General features: G+C 40.4%; 2 protein-coding genes across 5 annotated transcripts in view; one reads left to right on the forward strand and one right to left on the reverse strand.

The window, feature by feature from the left end:
- fmn2a (formin 2a) overlaps positions 1–5,048 on the forward strand; it is a 75,143-nt gene extending 70,095 nt beyond the window's left edge. Inside the window, exons 14-17 of one of the 2 annotated variants that reach the window (XM_051723466.1) lie at positions 2,584–2,635; positions 3,169–3,318; positions 3,442–3,523; positions 4,003–5,048. In XM_051723466.1, the coding sequence (XP_051579426.1) occupies positions 2,584–2,635; positions 3,169–3,318; positions 3,442–3,523; positions 4,003–4,029 (311 nt within the window). In that variant the 3' untranslated portion in view covers positions 4,030–5,048. The other variant, XM_051723465.1, reaches the window with a different exon arrangement.
- Positions 5,049–5,163: 115 nt separating this feature from the next.
- LOC127455016 (gremlin-2-like) lies at positions 5,164–22,975 on the reverse strand. Of its 3 annotated transcripts, none has more exons than XM_051722538.1 (2): positions 22,302–22,975; positions 5,164–7,674 (listed from the first exon to the last, which is right to left on the reverse strand). In XM_051722538.1, the coding sequence occupies exon 2, from the start codon at positions 7,671–7,673 to the stop codon at positions 7,089–7,091; it is 585 nt and encodes a 194-aa protein (XP_051578498.1). In that variant the 5' UTR covers position 7,674; positions 22,302–22,975; the 3' UTR covers positions 5,164–7,088. The 3 variants fall into 3 exon arrangements, with proteins under 3 accessions (XP_051578498.1, XP_051578497.1, XP_051578496.1); XM_051722537.1 differs by lacking the exon at positions 22,302–22,975 and adding an exon at positions 20,342–20,465; XM_051722536.1 differs by lacking the exon at positions 22,302–22,975 and adding an exon at positions 9,195–9,531.
- Between the last annotated feature and the right edge of the window lie 69 nt (positions 22,976–23,044).

Below are 23,044 nucleotides of genomic sequence, written 5' to 3' on the forward strand. Positions count from 1 at the left end.
CGTGGGCGTGGGAGGAGACTCGGGAACGACCTCTGTGGTCGTGGGCGTGGGAGGAGACTCGGGAACGACCTCTGTGGTCGTGGGCGTGGGAGGAGACTCGGGAACAGAAACTTCTCTTCCTCCTCCTCCTCCTCCTCCTCTGGATGGCCGAAGTTGGCAATGCTGGCTCTGGGACGGGCGAGGCTGGCATCTCTTTGGCCGTGGCAGGCGTGGGCACTGGCTCATTGACCGTGGCAGGTGTGGGCGCAGACAATTTTTGAGGTAGGGTCTTCATGGATCTATGCACTGACATCAGTTGCAGATCATACAACTTGGAGACAGAGGCCATGGAAGGCTTCAAGACAGGGGCCGTGGAAGGCTTTGACAAGGGAGCCGATGATGCAGGTTTTGGCCCGGGGTTCCCACCACAATCCACTGTATAAAGGGAACTGCAAAGTTCCAGATCCTTCTCCACATATTCGCCAAGCATCCAGTGAGGATCAGCCGGAGGTATCAGTTCCCTCAGTGCACTATTCAGACCGGCCCGGAAGAAAACCACTAGAGAGCGGTCTGGATAGTGCACTACATTTGCCAGCTCTAAAAACTCACGGACATGATCCTCAACTGGACGGTCCTCTTGTTGAAGGAGCAAAATTCTGACGGCCGCTAGATCCATTTTTTGGTCAGTCTTTCTGTAACGAGGCTGCCGAGGATGGAGGATCTTAATGCAGCTTTTGATTGAAACAAAAGATGAACAAAGTAACTCAGAATAAAAATGAAAACAAAACACAGGGAACCAGGTACAGAACATGACAATACATGTGAAGACTGACAAAGGAAACAGGGAAAACAAGGGCTTAAATACACAGGGGCAAACAAGGGAATGATGAACACCTGTGGAAACAATCAGGGGAAAACCAATCAGAAAATGAAACTACAAAAGGACTACAAACTAACAGGAAACAGAAACATGGGAACTAAACAAGAATTTCAACATAAAAGTCAATACAAAAAACAGGGAATGTGACATCTATCAGAAAGACTCGCAGGCTTAAGTTAAGTTGGCATGACATTTATTTGATTAATAATAATGAAACACAGGAATGTATTGTCTCTTTCATCGCCCCGTCTGGCGGTCTGATGAAATTGCTGCTCGAACTGTCAGATCCTGCCAGAGATAGGAGGCAGGGGGTGAGGAGCTGACTCCCGTGCAGGACGGGTCTCAAGTGGTGGCGGTGTCCATATTGGCACACGGAAACAGCAATGTGATAGATTGTAGCAGACTTATAAAGCAAGGGCTGATATATGATCGGCTAGGAGCTACCTAGATAATGGTGTGATGATGTACAGCTGTGAGTCTTCCTGCTAGAACCATGCTTACATGAATAAGGGCTGTCAAGCTCCAAAAAGGACAAAAAACACCATTAAAAGCAATCCAGAGGCTTGTGTGCTTGTGTATTTTAAGCCATATGATAGCTTTGTGTGAGGAACAGACTGAAATGTAAGGTGTTATTCACTGAAAATCTTGCATTAAAAATCTTGCTTGACAGCCGTGGTCACCATTTGCTTTAATTATTTGGAATCAAGCAACTTGGACTGCTATACAGTAAATAACTCCTCTTGTGTTCATGGAAGAAAGAAAGTTATATGGGTTTAGAAAGACACGAGGGTGAGTAACGATGACAGAATTTTTTTTTCCAATTAACATTTTTTATTGATTCATAGATACAACATTTAACATTTAACCCCCACTAATATCCCTCCCCAACAACCCTGACCCCCAACGAACACCCCTGTGGTCACATACCATAATACAAACACACAAAAATAGAAAGAAAAAGAAAACAAAAAAATAAAATATAATAAACATACATAATTAAACTAAACTTCTGTCTCCACATCCCCTCCGTGAGAGTCCCCCAAAAACACCAAATAAGTGCCCCACTTCCTAACAAACAAGTCCCCAAACCCCAGCCTTCTACTTGCCACCTCCTCGAAAGCTGCCACCCTCCCCATCTCCGCACACCACTCCGGAAACGAGGGTGCTCCATCTGAATTCCATCCCCTTCAAATAATTTGTCTGCCAATCATGATGCTAGTCAGAACCCAATATTTTATGTGTTTATCCCCCAAATTTATGACCAAAATACAGAGTCTGGAGCAAAGTAAATTTTAGTGCCCAAAACATCACACATACAACTCTGAACCTTCAACCAAAATTCTTGGATCTTAACACACTCCCAAAAAACATGGGTTGTATCTCCACGATGAAAGAATTTAAATTTTTGGGTGAACTATTCCTTTAATGCTTTTGATTTGCTTCTTAATATTTTATGCCATTAGATTACAACTGGCTTATGTATAATCAGATTTCGTAGGGTTTATGTTTGTCATAATATGTGCATTTGTGTACACTCAGAGACATAAATACAAAAAACATGTTCACTTAGACTGATTTGTATAAAATCATTTGAGAATTGAAACAAACCTCTGATAACCTCCCTATAACCTGTTATTCACTGACAAGCAGTTCAAATACTTATTTAAAAATATAAAATAAATAGACTGTGTCATGTTTACAGTGTCATATTTTTATTCACCCAGCCAAGGCAGAGCTGGAGCTCCAGGAAAAACAGCTCACTGACACACAGAGGATGTAAGTTGTCTTACTGGGTTAACCTTGCCAAGTTCACTTATTACTGTGTCAAATTGGTTATGTCTCCTCTAAATGTGTGTTTCTCCTATCTGTGTGTGTCTGTGTTTGTGCATGAGCATTCATGTTATACTCTCACTTCTGGTACTAATAGCACAATTCTCTGAGATTGATCGACATTGAGTAGATTGTCTCCTTTAAAAAGGGAGTTTTTAAAACCTTGGCTTTTAGAATGGAAAGAACAAGCAAATATGAAGTCAATTAATTTTAAAAGCTTTTGTGTTCATTGTCTAAAATGTTGCTCATTCCTGCATTTCCTTCCAAGTGCTAGACTTACATACCAAAAAGTTGCTTTAGTCAAAAAGAAATTGCACTTGTCGTTCTTTATGTAAGAGCATTATTTTTATAAGCTAAAATTTCACATTTCACATGCTTGAAGTATGCCGATCAATTTCACAATTCCTTTGCGTATACTTTCTAATCTTTTTTGTAATATTGTGTTCATAGTGTCATGCATTTCTTTGAATGCTTTCCAGTTTTCTGGAGCTGAGCGTGTTTTTCTCCATCAAGCCTAAGGCAGGAGAGAAAGAGGTTTCGCCAAACACATTATTCTCAGTGTGGCATGAGTTTTCATCAGATTTTAAAGAACTATGGAAGAGAGAGAATAAAAGTATTCTGCAGGGGAGGTAAGGAAAATCATGTTCTCATTGCTATTTTTTCTGTGATCGTCTGCCAATGTAATTTAATATCTGTCTTGATTGATTGAAAGTTGATTGGTCTAATTTTAAGTATACATATATGTACATTAGGTTGAAAGCAGCAGAAGAGACTTTCAAACAGGCACGAGAGAAGGCTACTTACAATGTAAAACCTAAACATGCATCAGGAATAGTATGTATTAAAAACACAATTTCATTGCCTGCTTTCTTTACACACACACACACACACACATGCACGCATGCATGCACGCACGCACGCACACACACAAACACACTTAAAAATAAAGGTTCTAAAAAGTGTTTTTTACAGCGATGCCATAAAAGAACCATTTTTAGTTTCCCAAAGAACCAGTGAACGGTTCTTAAAAAGAGCCCTATTTCAAGAACCTTTTTATAGTCTAAAGACCATTTTTCCACTACAAAGAACCTTATGTGAAATGGTTCTTCATGGAACCATACTTGCTGATAAAGAACCTTTTAATATTCACACAAACACCCACTCAGTACAGCCACATGATAACCTAGATGCCCCAGTCTCCACAGACATATTGTGTACACCGTATTTAGAAGTTATGAAACAACGTACTATTACCAGTGTAAAATGTCATTACAACCATGACCTGTTTCTCTGTTTCTCCTTCTGTCACACAGAAAGCAAAATTGGGACAGAAGCTGTGAGTTTCTGCCATAGGCTACCTAATTCCACAAAGCCCTTTGTGTCCCCTATTGTTTATTTTTTTTTATTGGACAGATACTTCAGTACAAGCCAAGCTTGGTCACCATATACAACAATGAGCATAGCAATGACATTATTAAAAGGTCTGACTTTTTTAGTAAATGAATATTTTTCTCTAGTTCTGTGTAAAGACAATCAAAGGTTAAGCCATAAAACAAAACAATGTAAAAAGTTTGACAAAATGTGTGTGCTGAACAGTGTTGGGTAATTTACTCAAAAAGTAATCCACTACACATGACTAATTACTTTATAAATTGTTATCAGATTACTGACATTACTGATTACATTGTTTTAAAAGTAATCACATTACTAATAACATGTTACTTTCTAAAGCACATTTTATTTTAGTTTTTCCAGTCAATGAATTCAAAATAATGATTTATATTTACAGTATGTATTTACTGTATACTGTATATATACAATCACTGAACACTTTATTAGGAACACTATGGTCCTAATAAAGTGCCCAACTTGATCTTCTGCTGTTGTAGCTCATCCGCCTCAAGGTTTGACATGTTGTGCATTCTGAGATGCTATTCTTCTCACTAGTTCCTCTTTTTCAACTGTGTTTAATGTAATGATTGGTGAGAAATGTATGCAAACATTATTACTTGTTTTTATACCATAATGCTGTTCTCCAATTTGATCTGTCTGTGTTTTGTGTACAGCAGTTGTCAATAGTTTACAGTGTGCAATAACTTAATTTAGCTCGATGTATTTTCATTTAGAGAACCTGACAGCTTTGTATTTCATGGGTGACTATAGCTGTTATTTCTGTATATCTTTACCACTACAGTGATCTGATACCGCTGACAATTTGTTACTGTAAAGAAATTGGCTGCAGCAGCTGTTATGTGTGTTTCTTCCATGTGCAGAAATATGTAGAAAACAATTTCAAACAGCTAAGAGGTAGCATAGGAAACATTGAATATCAAAGGAAATAATATATTTATTTTTAGAAGGCATGTTCATTATATATTTTACATATATACTGTAAATATATATATATATATATATATATATATATATATATATATATATATATATATATATATATATATATATATAGTTTTCTTTTGTTGATTTGACATATAAAATTTATCTACACATTGTTGCTATTTTGTTAGATATTGTCATTAATGGTAAATATATATATTTAAAAAAATTATGAATCTCAGTTTATATTGTGTACATTGTGCATCATCATAGAAACTAAAAAGGCTCAAAGGTATGTGGATGAAATTAAGCCAATGACAGCATTTCTACTGGATGCAGCAAAACCAATGGCAGTACCAAGTCAAAATAGAGTCTAACTGACTTGATTGTTTTCAAAGTCAAAATATAATGAACTACCTCCAGTATTTTGTTGATAAGGTCCACTTCACTCAGCATCCTTTTATGTCTGAAATATAAAAGGACTGAATAGGTAAGTCAAGATGGTAAAAATACACTAGAAGTATGCAGACACCTGAAAACCACACCCTTATGTGCTTGTTGAACATTTAATTTCAAAACCATTTGCATTAATAGAGTGTTGGTCTGTTCTTGGTTGCTATAACAGCTTCTACTTTTCTGGACAGGCTTTCCACTAGATTTTGGAACATGGCTGTGGGGATTTGCTCCCATTTGCTAACACACAAGAACATCAGTGAGGTCAGCAACTGATGTTGGATGATGCGTCCTGGCTCACATTCAGTGTTTCAGTTCATCTCAATGGGGTTCAGGTTTGGGCTTTGTGCAGGTCAGTCACGTTGTTCTACACCAGACTCAGTAAACCATCTTTTGTGGACCTCACTTTGGGGCATTGTGCACAATAGCTGAAATAGCCAAACCCTGTTAATGAGAAGGGGGTGTCCACATACTTTTGGCCATATAGTGTAGATGGTACTCAAGCCATTTCTACTACTCTCAAGTATCAAGAATAAGAGAGAATCAGCATTTCTAGAAAATCCTAGGATATGTAGACCCTAGACAGGGTAGATAGGTAGTTTTTGGCAAATGAAAACGAGGTGGTGAGGAATAGACTGTTCAAGGGGTTGTTCTATACAGTTCAATGCCTTGGTGATGATAACTCAGCTGACAAAACATTAAAATATTAATGCCAAAAAATACAGTACTCAAAAGAACTCTGGAAAACTCTGAAAAGTCGGTATGATCTAGAACATTTTGTACAACCCATAGAACGGACTGTACGACTTCCCCTTACAGCCTTGCTTTCAATGAAAGAAAAATTTAAAATGGCGTATACCCTGACTAAAGCTGGGTTTACACTGTACAATTTTGGTGAGACAAATTTCTGGGATCGTAAAAGATTTATTTTGTTGTAGCGCAAAATCTGCAGTCTTCGCTTGCTTAGTTTGCTTAGCCGATTTATTTCCTTTGCAATGAACCATAGCCTCAAATAAAGTTCCGGCAGTGTTAGAAATTGAGTGAGATACAACACCCAATCAACACTTGCATTTGGGACGATTGTCTACCAAAGTCTTGGCTGTGATGTGTATCGCACAGTGTACCATGACTTTTACCCAAGATCTCACTGGGATCATATCATACAGTCTGGCAAACAACAATCGTAAAGGACCGTAAATATCGTACAGTGTGCACCTGGCTTAAGGTCTGTTAATAAAGAAAACAATTCAAGATCAGGACCAACATAAATTCAAACAAGAACTCAAACATGAACTCACATTGACTTGATCATTAGATTGTTTAGAACAGAATTGATATTTACTGTGTCAGTCTTATACTTGGTGATACATCAAACAAGTAACTGAACACTCAGCTTCATTGTGCTGTTCTTAAAAAAAAAAAAAAAAAGAAAAGAAATTAAAAAAAATCCAGCTTTGTTTGCAATGCTGCTCAGCAGCAATTTACCATTCCCCTCTAGAGTTGCCCTTGCTGGACAACCTCAGTTCACTATTTGTCCCAGTCAGAAGGAACACCCGCATTATAAGCATTGTCCAGCTATATATTTGTGTCATCTTTTTTCTATAGGTACTCATTATGCAGTATTGACATTAACAGACACACATTTGCATTGCTTGATGCGTTGCACTTTCCGTTGTCGGTATGGCGGCTGTAGCCCAGGGCAGTGAAGCCGTACGGTAACCGTGGTTATCCGGCTTGGCCGGCAAAATGCACAGGATTGGAATGAAGTGTTGTGGTCTGGCACAGGCACCGTTTTTTGACTTCGATGCAACAAGGTTTGGGACATCAAGTGGCGTGGGATGAAAAATGAGTTACACTGGCCATAGCAGAAGCGGTTGATCACGGTTCGGCTCAGACAGCCCTCCAGGCTCACTGTTTGACGTAATGGCTGCGTTTTGCACCAGTCGCTCTTCAGGTACTTCCTCTCAGTGACCACTAGGGCCTCGCGGCTCGACGACAGCACATCATGTTTACCTTTCTGTCGACGTGGGGACTTGTGCTGCCGCAATGATGCTAGCGAGAGGGATGGTGATGACAACTCATTGCCCTTTAGCTTGTAAGGAGAGGGGATGGAACCTTGAGGGCGTGGCTTCTTGGTTTCCATGGATACACAAAGGGTCCACACCAAAATGGCAGGTATTGCCAGCTTCCAGAACATTCTATGAGAAAAGATTGAAAAAGGGAAGACATTTTAATGGTTTTATTGGAAATTCAAAACAAAACCATTCTTACTGTATATTGCAGCTGCCATAATGAAGTTATTGCATACTGAAATACAATATAATATTGTACTATATATTAAAGCTGAAGTGTGTAATTTCTGTGCAACTAGCATCACCAAACGGAATTGCAAAAATAATTACTGTTTTCAAACTCTGTCTTCCATTGGTTAATCCCGACCCAAAGTCACACCATTGGTCGAGCTAGTGTTGTTGTTGTTGTTTTTTTGCCTCATATCAAACTGGGATAATTACATCACACATCAGATTTAAAGTATATTGACATTATTGTTCATTTTAATTTGAGTAAATGGTCATACCTCATTAGTGCTGGGGTAGATTACTACTGAAATGTAATTCGATACTGATTAAAAATTACACATCTTAAATTATAATCAGTAATGTAATCTTTTAGATGACTCTTTCAGGTAATTTAATTTTATTACTTTTGGATTATGTTAGTATTACTCATTGCATATTTTAATAATTATCTAATCATTTATTTTAACTGTATTAAGTACCAATTAACACTCTTGTCATTAATTAGTAAACATAAAATCATACAAAAAAAAAAAAAAACTAACACAGTTACCGAAGATAGAAGACAATGAGAACATGCTTGTAATTTTAATTTTAAGATAATTATTGTTATATAGGAAATTAGGAATAGGGATTGGAATGTAATCATGTAATCGAATGTAATCATGTAATCCATAAAAAGTAACAGTAATCTGAATATGCACATTATAAAATGTAATCCAATTATAGGTTCTCAATTTTTGCAATCTGATAACATAATTTCGAAAACATGTAATCCGTTACTATCCAGCACTGTACCTCATATGCCAAAACAATTTACGTATAATAAACTCCTTATGGCACAAATTGGGACTTAGAACTGGGTTGTAGCTGGCAGATGTCATTATTATATTCTTTATAATAATAATTGTTCTATCAGGAAGACTTGCAGACTTGAGTGAAATTTAAGATGACATTTATTTGATGAATATAAAACAGTAATATAATATCTCTCTTTGGCGTAAGCCCTGTTTGGCGGTCCAAAGAAGTTGTACTCGGAACTGTCATATCCTGCCGGAGATGGGAGGCAGTTGCGAGGAGCCTACCCCCGTGCAGGATGGGACTCAACTGGTGATGGTGGGGTGGTGGAGGTTGCCGTGTTAGCACACTGAAACGCAATGTGATAGATTGTGAGCAGACAATGTAAGCATTGGCTTACATGTGATTGGCTAGGAGTTACCTAGCTTATGGTGCAATGATGTTCAGCTGCTAGTCTTCCCGCTAGAACTACGCTGCGCTTACATTAACAGGTAAGCGATGGGCAAGGAGGAGGTGGGAACTGGCTGAACAGTAAACAAAGTTTTAATATCAAAACTTAACTTAAAACAAACATAAACAGGGGGCCTGGGTAGCTCAGCAAGTAAAGACGCTGACTACCACACCTGGAGTGACTCCAGTCAGGCTTCCTAAGCAAAAAATTGGCCCGGTTGCTAGGGTGGGAAGCTCCCCTGGCGGATGGCACAGCGAGGACTCCAAGACAGTGCATCCCTCCCGGGTTTCAGCACCACTGTAACAGGTAAACGATGGGCAAGGAGGAGGCGGGAACCGGCTGAACAGTAAACAATGTTTTAATGTCAAAACTTAACTTAAAACAAACATAAACAAGCACAGACACACATGCAACGTGGCCGCATGCGTCTCTCTCTCTCTCTCTCGAACTGGCGTCCCCCGGCTCCCCTTTATCTCGCTCTCCCGCTGATCAGCTGATTCAGCACTGGCTGTGCACCATCACGGCCCAGCCACGCCTTCCTCCACATCACAGTAATATTCTATTGTTTTAATTTGTTAAGCCTTATAAAAAAGTACTGTTACAGTACCACGGTACAGTGATGGTATCAAACGACAGTACCATGATACCGAATGATTACCATATTCAATCATATACTATGGTATTTACATGTTACTCCAAGGTACCTTAAAGAATATTACACTATTACCATGGTACATATTAAAAATTTTCGACCGTGGCAACATGTCGAGAAAACCTTGGTAATACAGTGCAGTATTTTGTGGTTACTTTACTGATTCCTTTCTCTTTGGGTATACATTGTCTTTTCTTAAAAAGCAGAGTGGTGCTTATGTAATGTTGATGAATTAATCCCAGTCTTTGGTCTAAACCCACAGTCCTGCTTATCATGGCGCCTTCTGTCAGTTTGGCTTTAGATAACCCACAATGTCGATAACCTCTGACATTTCTGATACTCTACAACCACTGGCTTTGTTTGTTCCATTCGTGCTCTCTCTCCCTCTCTTTCTCATGGCAATCCTCTTTCATCTTGTCTGCTGGGTTAATTGGGAATAAAAGCACAGTTGTATTTTTCATATTTAAAAGACACACTCTTGCCTAGTTTTGTTTGTACCTCCCACAGGCTTTTTGAGGGAATGTGGATGCTTTTCAGGACAGACCAACCTAAACAGCCCACAAACAGCCTGAAGCTAAAAAAAAAAAAAAAAAAAAAAAAACACCAGAGAGTAACATAAAACACTATTACCTCCTTTACACTTCATAAAACAAGAGTCAAGCAACAGTCAGGCCAAGTAATACTGTGAAACTTTATCCAAAATCCTAAAAGCATAAATATACAGACATAAATTAAAAGCTTGCTTGCTCAAGTTTCAATTTAAAAAGCTTTACATTAGTCCTGCTCTAAAGAGGAATGGCAATGAAATGAAGAGGCAATATGAGGTTTCATTTAGTTTTTTAAAGTCATAATTAACTCATCCTTATGTTGTTCCAAACATGTCTGACTTTGTTTTGGCAGAATGGTCAATCTCAGTCCCCATTAAATTTATATGGAGAGAAAAAAAGAAGCAATGCAAATGAATACTGACTGAGGCTGACATTCTTCCTAACATTTAAATATTTTGCTCCACAGAAAAAAAGTCGGCTTAGGTGAACTTGTCCCTTAACATGGTCAGTGTGTCATAAAAATGAGTATATTTGATTATCTAGATTTAACGCATAGTTCTAAATATTTTTGTACTGTATTCATTTAAAGGTGCACACAGTAACTTTTGGTCTGTCTCATCTTGGACTTACACTGACACCTAGCGGCTTGGATGCAACATAATTTAAAATCAAAAGTTTTAAGTTTCAGATGCCATTGTAGAAATTTAGTATTCACAGTCAGCCATGACTACTTTAATCAATGAATGAAAGTGTCAAATAACAGGACGGTTACTGAGATTAAGCGAGTAGTATTCGGCTGGTCACGTGATTCTAAAATGGCAGCCCCCATGTATGGACCCTCTCCATGTAGAATTAAACAGCTTTTATAAGGTTACTGATATGACTGGAGTCTTCATTTTAATGTGTGTTCATGATTTCCGACATATATTGCAAAATCACAATTCATGTCTTTAGGAGTTAAACTTTTTTAATGAGGAAAAAAATTACTGAGTGCACCTTTAATTTCATAACATTTCTTTGCTTAAGATGTCTATTATCCTACAACTTTCAGTTTATTTCCAGGTTTAAATAAACCCATATTTTTTTATGTTGCCTCAGACTTCTGGACCCCACTGTATAATGGGTTATCGGAAAGATTCGTTCACTTCTAAGGCTACAGTTAACTGGGACTCACACGGTGGCAGAAAGGAACGGATTAATCACCCGTATCTCCCTCCATCAGTGTCGCCGGCAGCCATTAATGCTGTTTACTTTTACACCAGTCCCAGAATGCTCATGCAAATAAACAGGGCCGCCCATCAAAAGGGAATGCTGCAGAAGCCATGAGGTTACGAGGAAGTGGCCTTTATGTCTCTGCTGATGCAGGGTTAAATAATAAGAGCTTTGCTTATGTCGGTGGTGAGATATGCAGGGGACGTGTAAACAGTAGGCAGAGCACCATGTGAATGTTATTAGATCAGGATGTGGAAAGTTTAGCAGTCTTGGGTTTCACTCCTTTCGATGACCACAGAGTGACTGGAGGGCTCAGTTTACTGGTAGCTCCTACATAAAGATTTTGTGTGAAGGAAAAGGGAATACTGGGATGTGACAGTGGTCTCATTAGAAAAGTGGTTCTCAACTGGCTTTGCTTAGGACCCAGATTTTAGTGATGACTCAGCACAGTACAGAAATAGTTTTTTGTACTAAAGTAAAGACATATATTTAAAATAAACATTTATTTATTAGGGCTGTGTAATTTAACACGTTAAATTATGCAATTTTTATTTATTTATTTATTTATTTATTTTAAAATAAATTAATGCAGTTTCCTTTTTTTTCACTTCCTGAAACTTCACTAATGTTTTTCACAACTTCCTGTGGCAAAATAGACATATGTAAATTTTCAGGAGGTACAAGCTCGACTCTAACTGCAGGTAACTGCACATCCTAGCACAGAAACTGATTTGTGTGGAGCACTGCATGCTTATTAATTATGTGCAACACATTTCCTTGGCATAATAAACACGGGAGCAGATTTACTATTCGGAGAATGGAGACTTCAACCGCAAGTGGTGAGCCAGGTGTAGGAGAGATAGAGGCTGAACGGCAGCCAGCGAAATGAATAGATTTGAGATTTTAATATTCAGCCAATTAAACTTCAGTATTCAATTTTTTTATATCTGTATGTATAGTGTCTAATAATCAATTGCAGTGTACTCTTAAGTTTCTCTTGCTAATAACATTTGATCCTATTATTAAAAAAGTCCACTGGAAAATGCCAGAAGATTTTGCCCAACTTTTAATTACAGCATGTCCACTGATTTTATGGCATGTAAACATTCAAAGATTTATACCAGTAAAAATATGTCTAAAAAAATCTGAACATTTTAAAATGTAAATATTTAAATAACTAAAATAAATGATGACTAACCAATTTCTGGTAAGTTCTTTGAGACAAAGTAAAGTAAATATACAGTATTTATGATTATATTTTAATGTTTGTTTTAATTTACCACGATTAATCACAGAAAATTGTGCGATTAAATAGTTTATTGTCGATTATTTGTCGATTCTTTTTTTTTTTTTTTTTTCGAAAACATAGTATTATGTGACCTGCTCCATGATTTTGAGTTTTATGCACTAAAATAAAAAAAGGAAAGTCTCTGTCAACATTTACAGATGGTACTCATCCAGAATGGCTTTTTTACAGATGCATTTGTTGCTGCAATTGTGCATTATCAGCTCTAAATCACTAAGTGGAGCTATAACCATAGAATAGCACATAAAACGGTGTTGGCTGAACTCCTCAAAGCTCTTTTGCTTTAGTAGCAGTTTGATTAAAAGAGGTTGTTGTGCATAAACAATGCCACACAAGAGTTGACTTCCTGGTCGGACATTGTGAAATGGGGAAACATGTTAAATGCTGCCCAGTAACACTTTTGTGTAAGGGTTATGGTTGTTATATCTTGTCAGCAGATTGAAGTAAAACATAATAGCTAGTTTGTGTGATTCAACCAGACTATTAGGGTGCAAATCTCTTTGGCCACTGCTATTTACACTTAGTGCAAGTAGTCACTCTGGTAATAATATCATTAAAAATCTGAGGCTTTCCTTTTTACATCAGTGCATAAAACTCAATGCATTTCTGGGTCAAAGTGACTAAGAATGAAGAAGCAGGTCACATAATAAATATAAGCCAATAATTCAGTGAACAAAACACACTGTGGTCGGTGCAAAACATGTTTATCCTTGTTGCAAGTGAACCTGTATTTATATAGTCTGGATGTATTTTCATTTACCTTGCATATTTTGTTAATAGTTTTCAAGGTATGTCACAGAACATGTCCATGATGTCATGCTTGTCTCAGCTTCTACCAAGTGACATTAATTTGCATTTTTAATATGTAAGTTTTAATATGATCATATAATTGCATTTTATCTAGGGCTGTTGATTTAACGCGTTAATTTAGTGTGATTAATTATATAAAAAAATAACACATAAAAAAAATTCTTTTATGTACCACTTTGATGCAGCTCCAGCTGAACAGGCACCTAGTGATGGGAAATCCGATTCAATAAAACAGTTCATTTACGTCATCGGGTAATGACGTCACTGTACATAATGCTAATACGCCGACGTCGTAGAATACATGCTCAAACACATTCAAGAAATTCATATGAAAGCACATATTGCTGATTATTACATTTTATTTAATTAAGTTATAATAATAAGGGTGTTTATTGTCATCAGTGTTTCATTAAGCGATCTTACAATACATCCTAAATTAAAGTTTTGCACCTAAAGCACCCAATACTGACACTGATATACAAATGTGGATGCTTAAAGCATATAAAGTTATTAAACTAGTCTTAATAAACTCACCCTTTTTTACAGAAACCATGAGCCAGCTCATAACATCTTCAGATATAATCTGCATGCACAATACTCAATAGTAAAATTTATTTACATCTCTCGATTGAAATGTTTCGCCTCCTCATTCAAGTCCTCGGTTCAAGCATGCTCATCAGCAGCTCACTGATCAGCAGTTCTCAGTATTATGTCCGAAAGAGGCGATTCTCAGTTCAGTGTACTAGTGATTCGCGAACTGCCGTGAGATGTACTGTTGACGCGAGAGCTGCTGTCCCCGGATCAGTGTACTGTTGACTCGAGAACTGTAGACTGGATCATCTTCATACATTAATAAAACAATAATACAATCAAGTCATTGTGGCAGCGGGGGTGTGGTCGAGCGTCCGTCCGGAGAGAGAGAAAGCGGTAAGGGCACTTGCACCTGAGCTAGATTATGTGTAACACCTGTCTCTAATTCCAGTGAGCATGGGGAGGGCGGCATATAAATAGCCACACCACCAGCAGAGAGTGAGAGAGACTGGCACAAGCACTTCCATGGTGCTCCTGAAGCTGCTATGTTTAATCTGTTATGTTTGTGAAGCTGATGTGTTTAAGTTACTTAGTGCCTGTGAAGCTAATGTGTTTAAGTCTATGTGCCTGTGAATCTGATGAGTTTGTGAAGTTGTAAAGCATTGAAGTGGCCGATTAAAAGTCCTACCTGAGCCTGGAAAAACCTGCTTCCATGTGTTCTCCTTCCCTTCTGTTTGTGAGCTGTTACACTGTTGCCGAAACCCGGGATTTTTAAGTACGCCCCATGGAGTCCTCCCAGTTGGCAGAGATCCTCAAATCCCTCTCTGGCTTACACCAGTCCCACCAACAATCCCTGCTTGAGCTCCGGCAAAATCAAGATCGCCGGTAAGTGTCAAGGGGGGTACTCACCAAGCATTGGTGGACACGGGTTGTAATCAAACCACTATCCACCAACGCTTGGTTCAACGTGAGGCTTTGGGCACAGCTAAAATGGTGAGAGTGAAGTGTGTGCATGGGGATATTCACAACTACCCTGTGGTGACCCTTGTGATTAAATTTCGGGGAACAAAACATAGAGTGGAGGCTGCGGTTAGGTCTCACCTCACCCATCTGCTGATTCTGGGGACTAATTGGCCTGAATTTATAAATGTTTTAAAGGAAATATGCACGGATGGGTCCTGCACTATAGCAATGAGATGTGAGATGTGCGATGCTCTGGCAGGGGAGGCGGAGCCCTCAGGATGACGTGAGGGGGGGAGAGGCTGTAGCCCCTCTCGTCCGCAGGGGATTTCCCGAAGGGGATTTCCCTTTGGAGCAGTCGCGAGAGGAAACCCTCAAGCACGCCTTTGACCAAGTGAGAGTGATCGATGGTCAACAACTCCAGCTGGGTGTCGCCCTTTCATATCCTTATTTTGCAATTATAAACAAGCGGTTGTATAGAGTGATGCAGGACGCTCAAACAAAGGAAGATACAACCCAGCTCTTAATACCATGGAGCCGTCAGGAAATGGTGTTCCAGGCGGCTCATTATAATCCCATGGCGGTTCATCTAGGGGAAAGAAAAACACTGAACCACCTAATAGCCCGTTTTTCATTGGCCGGGCATTAGCGGCGATGTCCGCAGGTGGTGTGCGGCATGCCGCAAATGCCAGCTGGTGAATCTACCAGCCACCCCAAAAGTGCCATTGTGCCCTCTTCCGCTGATCGAGGTTCCCTTCGAGAGAATTGGAATGGACCTCGTCAGGCCATTAGAGCGGTCAGCACGTGGACATCGCTTTGTATTGGTCCTAGTGGAGCAACATCTCAGCAGGCAGTGTTGTGGAGGCACTCTTCAAAATAATCTCCCGGGTGGGGATTCCGAAAGAAATCCTCACCGATCAGGGCACAACCTTTATGTCACGAACACTACGCAAGCTTTACAAATTATTGGGCATTAAATCAAGCCACACCAGCATTTGCCATCCACAAACAGATCGCCTGGTGGAGCGATTTAATAAAAACCTTAAAAATATGATTCGTATGTTCGTGCACAAAGATGCTAGAAATTGGGACAAATGGCTCGATCCCCTGTTATTTGCAGTACAAGAGGTCCCGCAAGCCTCCACGGGATTTTCCCCATTCACGCTGCTATATGGGCGGCGCCCGCACGGCGTGCTTGATGTTATGGGCAAAGCTTGGGAGGAGGGACCTACAAACAGTAAGAATGAAATCCAATACGTTCTTGATCTTAGAGCAAAACTCCACACTCTAGGGCAACTAACACAGGAGAATTTGCTCCAAGCTCAAGAACGACAGAGCCGACTGTATGACATTGTGGTTTGGAGATAATGACAGTGCCTATTTGAAACATTTGCAAGAAAATAACCCTAATCCAAATACAACACCACCGAGCAAAGGATTAATCTGGGCATCACATACTGCACACAGACCATGACAGCTCCGGCACTCCATGAAAGCAACACGGATGCACGTTGGTAAGCACCAGACACTTAGTGCAGGATGAGGGCTTAACGTGAGGTTTGGATCACCTCGCTGACATGAACCAGAGAGCCAGTGAGTTGGAGAACGGTGAACAGGTCATGTCCGTCAAGCACCACAAGACTGCAGCCTTCTTTGGCAACCAATGTGGCATTAGAACCGATAGAGTACTCATGGATATCGGAGCTCATAGAGCTCTGGGATGTGGAATCTCATTACTGCTTCTGTTCCCCGAGAGGAGGGGGAAGTGCACTGGGCTTCTGTCTCACTTTAGAAGTGCATGGTTGTTTCTGCGATTGCCGGAAAAACCCACCATCATGCACATCAGGATGAGCCTGGTTACTCATGTGAGTATGCACCTAACACATCCATGACTGTATCCACAGCACCACACAAGTTTCTTAACCCATGTCTCTTAATTTCTCCACACATGGCTTCGCTACATGTGTCACCATCCTGACACAGCCGTCCAGTTCTATGTCGCTGATCAGACTGCCAGGGAGGCGTGCAAGGCCCGACTCCATGCCCTCAAAGCTCTGGGCATAAAGCCACACACAGCCCGGCCAAAAATTCCAATAAACAGCTCATTGTGGACTTTAATTCTGTGTCAAGTGTCTCATTTCATCCATACATTCAGCATGTCACTCATAAGCTGGGGGTATCTCACTATGACCGGCCTGGGAGGGAGTGTGGTACTCAGATTTACTTTATAATTCACATAGGCTTTCATATGACCACACATAAACTGGGGGTGTCTCACTATGACCAGCATGGGATGGGTGGGAATGAGGGGGTGGGAGCCTTACCCCTTTCCAGGGCAAATCAAATAGCTTCAAGCCGAGGGGCACCACCCTCCTCGGCTTCAGTCACTATCACTGACACCCTGGAGCACATGTGCTCCCAATGTTAATTTGTCATCCACGGCCATTCAAATCGCTTCAAGCTGAGTGGCGCCACCCTCCCCAGCTTCAGTCACCATCAGTAAGACCATGGAGCACACCTGCTCCAGACAGCATTTTTCGTCAAACCCCCATTTTATTGCACATCCAGGGGGCTCAAGCATGTTATTCAAGCCGAGAGGTGCCACACTAGGCTAGGCCGGGACCGACGAAGGGCCTGGAAGTTCGCAAACTCATGAAAAAGTGACATTTTGGGCCAAATACACCTCTGCATGAGCTACAAGCTGTACCACTTAATGCCCGCCGAAGCGCACCCTCCCGGACACAGCCGGTAGAGTGGAGGGCATGGTTGGAACAACCTCTCCCATCAAAACGTAGTCATTTTTTCGACACCTCAAATTCCTCCAGGCCCTTGGGGCACTGCTCTCAATGCATTGACTTAGTCATTTTATCACTGCTTTTGCTTTGCCGTTCACCTAGGGCCTTTAGCCTCTGCCTCAAGCTGAGGGGAGCCACCCTCCTCTGCTTCACTCACCGTCAGTGAGACCCTGGAGCACACCTGCTCCCGACAGCATTTTTCGTCAAACCCCCTGTTCAACTGCACATCCAGGGGGCTCAAGCATGTCATTCAAGCCGAGGGGCACCACCCTCCCCGGCTTCAGTCACCATCAGTTAGGGCCTGGAGCTCACATGCTCCCAGTGCATTGACTTGAGCCACCCTCCTCGGCTTCAGTGATAATTTTGCTCATATATCAACTCTCTGGATCACCTTGGGTGGTTTTTCCTTGGCTGATTTCATCCAGGGCCTTAGGACACCTCTTATAGCCATGGAACGCACCCACGCCCTGTTTCTCTTGATGGTACGAGTGCTCTGGTCCATGTTGGATGTTTGCTCTGGTCCGTGTTGGGTGTTCGGCCGCGGGGGTCGTTCAGACCCGAGGCCGACGGGAGATGGGCCTGGAGAAACGGCAACTCCCAAAAAAGTGACATTTTGGATCAAATACACCTCTGCATGATCTCCAAGCAATACGAGATACCGCTTCATGCCTGCCGGAGCACACACTCTAGGCCTCGGCTGGTAGGGTGGAGGGCCTGGTTGGAACATCTGCTCCCATCACCACTTAGTCATTTTTTTGACACTTCAAATTCATCCAGGCCCAATAAAATCGCTTCAAGCATAGGGGTGCCACCCTCCTTGGCTTCAGTCACCATCACTGATGATCTGGAGATACAGCTTCTCCCAGTACACTGACTTAGTAATTTTCTCACTTGTTTGTTCATCCAGGGCCTTAGGATACCCCTTATAGTCAGGGAACGCACCCGCACCCAGCTTCACCCGTTAGAACGAGTGCTCTGGTCTGTGTTGGACGTTCCAAGGCCAACAACCATGTGTGGTAAAACCTCACACCATAGGGACAATCGGTGCCCTACATGCTGGACCACATAGGTGACACAGTGGATGGTCACAGCCAACGTTAGATGTCGTCTTTGACAGCAGCACCATCCAATCATGACACACACCTCTGTGTCTTTAAACCGGATCATATGTATCTTCCCCTGACCCTAAATTATAGACATTTTTAATGTTCATCTAAATCGTTCTAGTTATGCTCAGCTTTAAAAAAACAAACAAAAAAAAAAAAAAAAACATGAAAGCTTGAAATTGCTCTTTGTGAATGCAATCTTTGTAAAATTATTATTTAAAAAAAAATCCTTAACAATATCAGAAAACTGGAAAAGTTGTGTAAAAATCATTGGTCAGAAGGTGTGGAAACACCAATGTTTTCTAGAACTCTGAATATTCCTAAAGTACTACTAGTATTTGTATTATACCTACATTAAAACTGATATTTCAAACTGAAACTTCCCTGCGTACTGTGGTCCTGCAGTACACAGTTGCTAAAAACTGTTTCAGTGGAATGACTGATGTTAGAGAATCATTGTAGCGTAAAACAAGCAAACCGCAAGTACCAGCATCTCTCATTTAGCAGAAGCCAGCATGCAGTCCTACAGAGCTAGTGATACCAGCATCTGACCAACTACTGTCAAAACCCACAGCACAGTTTCCCTCACACTCCCATGACTTCTAGACCCCATAAGAAATGTCACATAAACCCATAAGTGAAATCCGAAAGCTCTCTGTCTAACTCAGACCCTCACACACACATAAACACTAACTGGCGGCACAAAATTATGAATTTGACAGGGGTCACTGCAATTATGTACACATAAATCTGTCTTTAACATTAACACACTCACATACACACAGAGACTTTCAAGCTCACAGGGATAGTTCACTCAAAAATGAAAGTTGTCGTTTACATCCAAACCTGTATAACTTTCTGTCTTCCATGGAACTCAATAGGAGATTTTAGGTAGAATGTTAGGGACTGATATCCTTTCAGTCACCATTCAGATTCATTGTAGGAAAATAAGATGTGAATGTGAATGTAATGAATGTGAATGGTGACTGAGGCTAATATTCAGCCTAATATCTCTTTTTGTGTTCACAGAAGTAATAAAGTCTTACGAGTTTGACATGGCATGATGGGGAGTAAATGATCTATGTTTTTAAATTAGCATCGTACACAGTTCATTGAAAAAGCTCATGCATGCTAATAATTATGTTTCTATAGAGACTCACATGCACAAGCTTGTTTAAATACAAATTCCAAAGGCATCAAATTCATTTCATCAAATGCAACCACCATATGATTTTATGAATTGCAGTCGTGTGGGCCAGGTATTGTTTCTGAAAAATGGAAGACTTTAATGTCCTAGCTGTGTGTGCTGAAAGCAATTTTACGACCACCTCCAGACTATATTAAACCCGTAGGTGTCAAGGGGATAGATAATTATTGATGCTTGCTAAGGCAATCTTACTGTAGTAGCTCATTTCCAGAGTGTATGTAAATCCACACCATAGGAACCAGGATGTCCCACGATGAGAGCATGAAGTGCTGAACAAAAGAAACTTAAGAAATGTGAGCATTTCCAGAGGTATTTTACTCCACAAGGAATAGGATTATACATCGGATGTGGTGTTGAAGGTTGCGCATTCACCCCGACATATATCAGCTGTTGGCTCACGGCGACCCAGGTTTGAATCTGGCAAGGGTCATATGCTGACCCTGATTTCCCTCTTCTTCCTTTACTTTCCTGTCCATCTATACTCTCCTATATATATCTAAGTAATTAAAGTAAGCCTTAAAGTGAAAAAATATAAGTAGGATTCTACAAAGAGGTTTCCAAACTCCAGATGAATGCATCCAGATTAGATTTCATCTAAAGTCATACACAGGAGGTACAGAATAAACTACTTCCATGGTGTGATTTGCCACCATGTGGTAATTGGGTATCTAAAGCAGTGAGTGTAGATGGAATATCTCACAGGCAGTAAAGCAGACTTGGGGGTTTGGATATCTGTGGTTTAGGTTTGTTGGGTCAGACTCATGTTACAATACATAGCTGAGATTTAAACTGTGGTTGAATTGTTCAACCATATCAATGACTGAATTCTTCTGATGGCTGTTGTCAAACAATGTTTTGAGTCTGGCATTTAGCTCCCTCAAACACACAGACATTTACTTAGCTAACTAAATGTGGACGTACCATGCCAAGCCAATAATAAATAATGTAGACTAAGCAAATATTTTTCCAAATGAGGACGTCCCCAAAGGAAAGATTTGTCAAATTTCACTAACTTCTGGAGAACATTTTCTACCCACACTATAAGTATACACACAGTATAACTCAAAGTATACACAAAGAATAACCCTATTACCCTACATGTATGACCCTAACCCATAACCTAACACTAACCCCTAACCCTAACCCAGCCTATCCTAAACCTAACCCTAACATATCCTAAATCTAACCTAAACCCTAGAACTTACCCTAGCCCTATACTAAACCTAGCCTAAACCTAACCCTAAAACTATCCCAAATCTAACCGTAACCCTGGACCTTACCTAAACCGAACGTAACCTTACCTTAACCCTAGACCTATTCCTAGCCCTAGCCTAAACCTAACCCTAACACTATCCGAAATCAAACCCTAACCCTGGACCTTACCTAAACTGAACCTAACCTTAACCCTAGCCCTACCCTAAACCTAACCCTAACACTATCCCAAATCTAACCCTAAACCTGGACCTTACCTAAACCTAACTGTTACTATAAAACACAATTCAAATGCTTGAAAATACTGTTTAACCACAGAGTGGCATGAATTAGCTGGTTAGTGGGAAACTTTTCAAGGCTGTCAGGCTCTAAATCTGCTCAGTTTAATGTGCTCTGTGGGGCAGTCACCACATTGAACTGAGTTGCGGCTTATCCTTTTTCGTGCCCTTCTTTATAATGCCAATCACACATTTCACACACAAACACAAGCATAAGAAGGAAAAAAACAAAAAACAAGACTGTCTCACAACCTCACACATTCCCTCATACGCACATACTGTCTGTGTTCTCATCATCAGACACTCACTGCAAGACACTCACGCTCTGCAATGTGTGATCCAATGTGTAAATAACCCCCTCCAATGTGTGATCTTTCCTGTCCTACTTTCAATAGCAATTTTTCATGATAAACATTATTTGTTTCATTACACATCTCTTGTTGTGGTTAAGAATTCTGCATTTTATTTGACACTAGGGCTTTCATTCTACTTAACATCTTCTTTTGAATTCCACTGAAGAAAGAAAGTCATAAATTTTTAAACAAAAGGAAGGTGAGTAAATGACCATAACCCTAACCCTTTAAACCTGTAAGTAGACATGGTTCTAAATATAAATAAGATCATGATAGATCCTTTAAGGAACCTCCTTCTTTAGACTGTACCTGTTGATCTGGAGTCGTGTTTTATTGCTGTTTTCCTAAAAAGGTCACTGGAGGTCAAAGGTCAAACAGCAAATCAAAGATCTTTCAAGGCTCAGAGCTCCAGCTGCAGAAAGGATGTGTGGAAATCCATAAGAGAGACAAGAGGCTTGCCAGAGAAATGCCGACTGTTTCTTGAAAATGTTTGATGGTTTCTTCTCCAGCTGAAATTGTCTCCACCAGCCCTTCCTGTTTGAGTCCAGCTCTGCAGAGGCCAAACAGAGGCGGTCACACTTTATGGCTCATAGTTCTCCCGTTTCAGTCATTTGTGTGGCATCCAGCTCACATTCTGTTTCATTGAGTCCTTCCTGGAGAGTCTTTGAATCAACTTCTCTGTGATTTACTGTCACATCCCACTGCCTCTCCAAAGTGAAGTGAGTATAGTGAGATGAGAAGAAAAAATCATCAGTTCCACACAAGTTGCAAACTGATTTATCTACACCTCTTTCACTGTTTTTGGTCTAGCTCCCTCTGATACCTCCCCCTGAAGCCAACTGTTGATCAACCAGTCCTGAAAACACATTGTCTCTCCTCCACACGCTCTCTTTCCTTCTCACTTGCTCTGCCTCTCTCTCCTCAAACTGCAGCTCACATGAGCTTTGCATCCTCAGTTTAACCCTGTCCCTTTTGCTCTTGTACTGCTGCAAGTTAACATGCTCACAGTTGCTGTATTTTAATAAAACCTCTCTGTCAATATAGAAAATGCA

The sequence above is a fragment of the Myxocyprinus asiaticus genome, chromosome 17 (genome assembly GCF_019703515.2).
Source record: "Myxocyprinus asiaticus isolate MX2 ecotype Aquarium Trade chromosome 17, UBuf_Myxa_2, whole genome shotgun sequence".
In the NCBI taxonomy this organism is placed as follows: Eukaryota; Metazoa; Chordata; class Actinopteri; order Cypriniformes; family Catostomidae; genus Myxocyprinus; species Myxocyprinus asiaticus.